Here is a 6,000-nt window from a genome sequence, read left to right as displayed (position 1 = left end):
TTTTTGGAGGACACGTTTTGCAGTCAAACCCATATGTTTGTGATTGAAGTAATTTACCTTTTTTTCCCCTCTGCTCCTCTCATGGGAGTCAGTGTCATAATGTGACGCATGTTATTAATCCAGGACGGATTGTTTTAGTAGCCTACCGTACCTGCCACGTTTTACTATAGCCCAGGCCTAGCAGTGGAGGGGTTTACAGTTCAGTAAACCCCTCCAGGCGCTACTGATCCAACCCTATGGTTAACCTTCCACATGGTCCTGATGCCACCTTTATACCTGCCTGCTGGCCATGATGTGGAAGCGCTGATGCTCCGGACTAACAAACATCTCCAAACAATTGTTTTTATATTTCAGTCAGATTTTATTTAGAGGCGGCGCTTGTTGGCTCTAGAGTGGCGTCGTAACGACACTTTTCAATCCCAGTAAAAATAGTTTGTCCAGAGCACATTTCGAGCTGGGGGTCGACTGCATCTGGGGGGGTGATTGCTTTTTTCTGCCAGATTTTTCTATTTTATTTTGTATTTTCTTATTTTATAAAAATACTTTACAGTTGAATTTCATTTCCTTGTGATTTGATTCCATATCAAAGATTTGCCTTAAGATCATGAACAAACTATATGTGGGGAATTTGAGTCCTTTGGTCACAGTCGAGGATTTGAAGGAGCTCTTTGGCGAGAAGAAGCTGCCTGGGGCCGAGCAGGTTCTGCTCAAATCCGGCTATGCTTTTGTGGACTTCCCCGACCAAAACTGGGCCATAAAAGCTATTGAGGCACTCTCTGGTAAGTGTCTGTCTGCAGGGGCTGATGCAGGAATGTCTCAGCGACTGGGCTGAAACGCTCAAAATAATTAGTGGGAAAATAAACGATAAATAATTATTATTACCTAACCCGTTTTTGGCTCGGGACTGTATTGGATACGCGCTGTTACATTAGTGCCAGAGTTGACTTACACTCACTCCGTCATGGTCAAACAAATATATCGCAAATTACAGATCATATACACTCACCAATGTCATCCCTGTATGCGTAACTGAAACAGGACTCATTGTAACGTAATTATCGCATAATAGTTATATTTTGTAAATTACAGACGGGCGCTACTTTGTAATCAACCATTGGAATGTACGGGATGCTCTGATGTTCGGGAAGGCATCATTATTTTTCAGTATATTTTTCTTGATTTTATTGAAAAGAACCGACCAAAGTAACCGTAGAGAATGTGTCAAAGCCATGTTCCTATGAAGCCTGGGTATGTTTTTACGAGGTGTCTTAAAGGTAGGTGATGGGGGTCCGGAGATAAGAGCGAATAAACAGGTAGCTGGGGGGGCGAGGTGAGAGGCTTATTCTGAGCTGCGCCAGGCCACTAAGACAACGCTGCTAGAAGACAACGCTGCTAGAAGAGGGAAACATGTCGGAGTTTAGTAGTTCTACACAGAAACACAACAGATTTATGGACATAAAGAACACATAGGAAAGAGAGCAAGGCATTCCTCTCTCTCTCAGGCTCACCTCTAATCTTACATTCTTACAAAGAAAAGCAGATCCTTATTGCCTACATTATCAGTCTTGTCAATGGCAACATGCTACAGTAGCCATATGCAATATTACATTGTTAACAATGCCATATTTGTCTCATCCTTACAGGTAAAGTTGAATTACATGGGAAGGTGCTTGAGGTAGACTACTCTGTTCCCAAAAAGCTACGGTAATTCTTTATTTATTAATGTTTCTTTATATCTGATCACCTGGTCTTATCTGTCTGTTGTCCCTGTCTGTTTTATTTTTTATTTAACTAGGCAAGTCAGTTCAGAACAAATTCTTATTTACAATGACGCCTACACCGGCCAAACTCTAACCAGTGCGACTCTGGGACAACTGTCCTCAAACCTGTAGCATAGCTGTGCAACTGATTGACATGTTGTTTTTGTTTTGTTTGTAATGCAAATATGATCTAAGTATTTGTATCAGTCCAGAAGTTGTTTTAAATAGAACATTTTCGATGTAAATGCAATGGAATAACACTTTATACATTTATTATATATAAAATGGGTGAAGTGTAGCACTTCCTGTATCAATGGCCTCAGGGAATGATGTAATCCATGTTCAGAGCCTACTCCTGGTTTTAGGTGGCCCATACAAATACTAGATTATAAACACATATGCATACATTTGTCAACACTTTGTAGTTCATTTTGTGTGCTGTTTTTTTGTAGTTGGTTTTCATTTATTGGCTCAGAAACACTTGATTGATTCATTGGTTCAGAAACACTTGATTGATTCATTGGCTCAAAATCACTGATTGATTAATCACGTTTGAAGCAACAATTCCCTTCCTCATGCACCACCTCAGGGATTTCCAAAAGACTGCATTGTTTGACATGAAGGTAAATATTCAAACGCTTGGGAAGTGACCTCTGCTTTATGTGTTTCCTCCCCTACCTCCCCCTCTCACCGATGCTGGGAGCCTCTCCTGCATGCAGAATACCCCTCTGACAAGGCAGGGCCAAGGCAGGGCCAAGGCAGGGCCAAGGCAGGGCCAAGGCAGGGCCAAGGCAGGGCCGTGCACAGACCTTTTTAGGAGCAGGTTAAAAATAAATAAAAGTAAAAAATAATTAAAGAGCAGCAGTAAAATAACAATAGCGAGGCTGTATACAGGGGGGTACCGGTACAGAGTCAATGTGGAGGCTATATACAGGGGGTACCGATACAGAGTCAATGTGGAGGCTATATATAGGGGGTACCGGTACAGAGTCAATGTGGAGGCTATATACAGGGGGTACTGGTACAGAGTCAATGTGGAGGCTATATACAGGGTGTACCGGTACAGAGTCAATGTGGAGGCTATATACAGGAGGTACCGGTACAGAGTCAATGTGGAGGCTATATACAGGGTGTTACGGTACAGAGTCAATGTGGAGGCTATATACAGAGTCAATGTGGATATATACAGGTGCAGAGTCAATGTGGAGGCTATATACAGGGTACAGAGTTGGAGGCTATATACAGGTACAGAGTCAATGTGGAGGCTATATACAGGGGGTACAGAGTCAATGGTACAGAGTCAATGTGGAGGCTATATACAGGGGTTACGGTACAGAGTCAATGTGGAGGCTATATACAGGGTGTTACAGTACAGAGTCAATGTGGAGGCTATATACAGGGTGTTACAGTACAGAGTCAATGTGGAGACTATATACAGGGGGTACCGATACAGAGTCAATATGGAGGCTGTATACAGGGGGCACCGGTACAGAGTCAATGTGGAGGCTATATACAGCGGGTACCGGTACAGAGTCAATGTGGAGACTATATACAGGGGGTACCGATACAGAGTCAATATGGAGGCTGTATACAGGGGGTACCAGTACAGAGTCAATGTGGAGGCTATATACAGGGGGTACCGGTACAGAGTCAATGTGGAGGCTATATACAGGGGTACTGGTACAGAGTCAATGTGGAGGCTATATACAGGGGGTACCGGTACAGAGTCAATGTGGAGGCTATATACAGGGGGGTACCGGTACAGAGTCAATGTGGAGACTATATGCAGGGGGTACAGAGTCAATATGGAGGCTGTATACAGGGGGTACCGGTACAGAGTCAATGTGGAGGCTATATACAGGGGGTACCGGTACAGAGTCAATGTGGAGGCTATATACAGGGGGGTACCGGTACAGAGTCAATGTGGAGACTAGATACAGGGGGTACAGAGTCAATATGGAGGCTGTATACAGGGGGTGCCAGTACAGAGTCAATGTGGAGACTATATACAGGGTACAGAGTCAATGTGGAGGCTATATACAGGGGGTACCGGTACAGAGTCAATGTGGATGCTATATACAGGGGTACTGGTACAGAGTCAATGTGGAGGCTACATACAGGGGGTACCAGTACAGAGTCAATGTGCGGGGCCACCGGTTAGTCGAGGTAATTGAGGTAATATGTACATGTAGGTAGAGTTAAGGTGACTATGCATAGATTATAAACAGAGAGTAGCAGCAGAGGGGTCCGGGTAGCCCTTTGATTAGCTGTTCATGTCAGAGTCTTATGGCTTGGGTAGAAGCTGTTAAGAAGCCATTTGGACCGAGACTTGGTGCTCCAGTACCGCTTGCCGTGTGGTAGCTGAGAGAACACTCTATGACTAGGGTGGCTGGAGTCTTTGACAATTTTTAGGGCCTTCCTCTGACACCGCTTGGTATAGAGGTCCTGCATGACAGGAAGCTTGGCCCCAGTGATGTACTGGCCATATGCACTACTCTCTGTAGTGCTTTGCGGTCGGGGGCCGAGCAGTTGCCATACCAGGCAGTGATGCAACCAGTCAGGATGCTCTTGATAGTGCAGCTGTATAACTTTTTGAGGATCTGAGGTCAAAAGTTTGGACACACCTACTCATTCAAGGGATTTTCTTTATTTGTACTATTTTCTACATTAAAGAATAATAGTGAAGATGTCAACTATGAAATAACACAAATGGAATCATGTAGTAAACAAAAAAGTAGTCTGCAGTCCAACTCATCCCAAACCATCTCAATTGGGTTGAGGTCGGGTGATCGTGGAGGCAAGGTGATCTGATGCAGCACTCCATCACTCTCCTTCTTGGTCAAATATGTTCCTTATACAGTGCCTTGATCCTCACTGAACTTCTGGAGAGAGTTTGCTGCACTGAAAGTAAAGGGGCTGAATAATTTTGCACTCCCAATTTTTCAGTTTGTGATTTGTTAAAAAAGTTTGAAATATCCAATAAATGTCGTTCCACTTCATGATTGTGTCCCACTTGCTGTTGATTCTTCACAAAAAAATACAGTTTTATATCTTTATGTTTGAAGCCTGAAATGTGGCAAAAGGTCGCAAAGTTCAAGGGGGCCGAATACTTTCGCAAGGCACTGTATATATAAGTATATTTTGATTTGTTTAACACTTTTTTGTTTACTACATGATTCCATTATGTGTTATTTCATGGTTATCCTACAATGTAGAAAATAGTAAAAATAAAGAAAAACCCTTGAATCATTAGGTGTGTCCAAACTTTTGACTGGGACTGTATATATATATATCTTGTGTAGCCCTTTCAAAAACCTTCCTTTTGCACCAGTGCTTCGAGGACTGTCTCTATATGATTTGCCAGCCTGTGTCATGGACGCATCAATGCTGCCTATGTTCTCTTCTATGCCACTCCCTGGAATAAGCACATGGTATGGAACGCCAGACTGTCTTCACATGTATTCACATCTATTTCTGTCTCACTACTTTCATTCAGACTTGATCAAAATGTGAGAGAAAAGTGAGCGTCTGATTTTCATCTTTGATTTGGTAAAATAGGAAAATATTTGTATATTTTTGTATGTATTTTCAATACTGTTATGACAGTAATTATGGTGGATTTGTAGTGAAACGTTTGGGATTATCAAGTTTATTTCACCACACCACATGCCATTTCAACCCCTGCTTGTTGTAAAGAAAGGATTGTTATTTTCTCTGCCCATGTGAAGTGGGGAGGACAATATGGGGAGGACAGAGTTAGTGTGATTCTCCACAATACGGGGAGGACAGAGTTAGTGGGATTCTCCACAATACGGGGAGGACAGAGTTAGTGGGATTCTCCACAATACGGGGAGGACAGAGTTAGTGTGATTCTCCACAATACGGGGAGGACAGAGTTAGTGTGATTCTCCACAATATGGGGAGGACAGAGTTAGTGGGATTCTCCACAATATGGGGAGGACAGAGGTCGTGGGATTCTCCACAATACGGGGAGGACAGAGTTAGTGGGATTCTCCACAATACGGGGAGGACAGAGGTCGTGGGATTCTCCACAATATGGGGAGGACAGAGTTAGTCGTGGGATTCTCCACAATATGGGGAGGACAGAGTTAGTGGGATTCTCCACAATACGGGGAGGACAGAGTTAGTGGGATTCTCCACAATATGGGGAGGACGGGGAGGACAGAGTTAGTGGGATTCTCCACAATACGGGGAGGACAGAGTTAGTGGGATTCTCCAC

The 6,000-nt window shown here is 43.4% G+C and overlaps 1 protein-coding gene across 1 annotated transcript in view; it reads left to right on the top strand.

Annotated features, from left to right (window-relative positions):
- Positions 1-410: 410 nt before the first annotated feature.
- The window catches only part of LOC135521386 (insulin-like growth factor 2 mRNA-binding protein 3-B), a 107,204-nt gene continuing 101,614 nt past the window's right edge, over positions 411-6,000 (top strand). The window contains exons 1-2 of the mRNA XM_064947287.1: positions 411-779; positions 1,644-1,704. Coding sequence (XP_064803359.1) covers positions 605-779; positions 1,644-1,704 — 236 coding nt within the window. The 5' untranslated portion in view covers positions 411-604. The remainder of the gene's footprint in view (positions 780-1,643; positions 1,705-6,000) is intronic.

This window comes from Oncorhynchus masou, chromosome 29 (genome assembly GCF_036934945.1).
Source record: "Oncorhynchus masou masou isolate Uvic2021 chromosome 29, UVic_Omas_1.1, whole genome shotgun sequence".
NCBI lineage: Eukaryota > Metazoa > Chordata > Actinopteri > Salmoniformes > Salmonidae > Oncorhynchus > Oncorhynchus masou.
The sequence above is the reverse complement of the archived record's forward strand: the minus strand, read 5'-3'. Positions and strand labels throughout refer to the sequence as shown.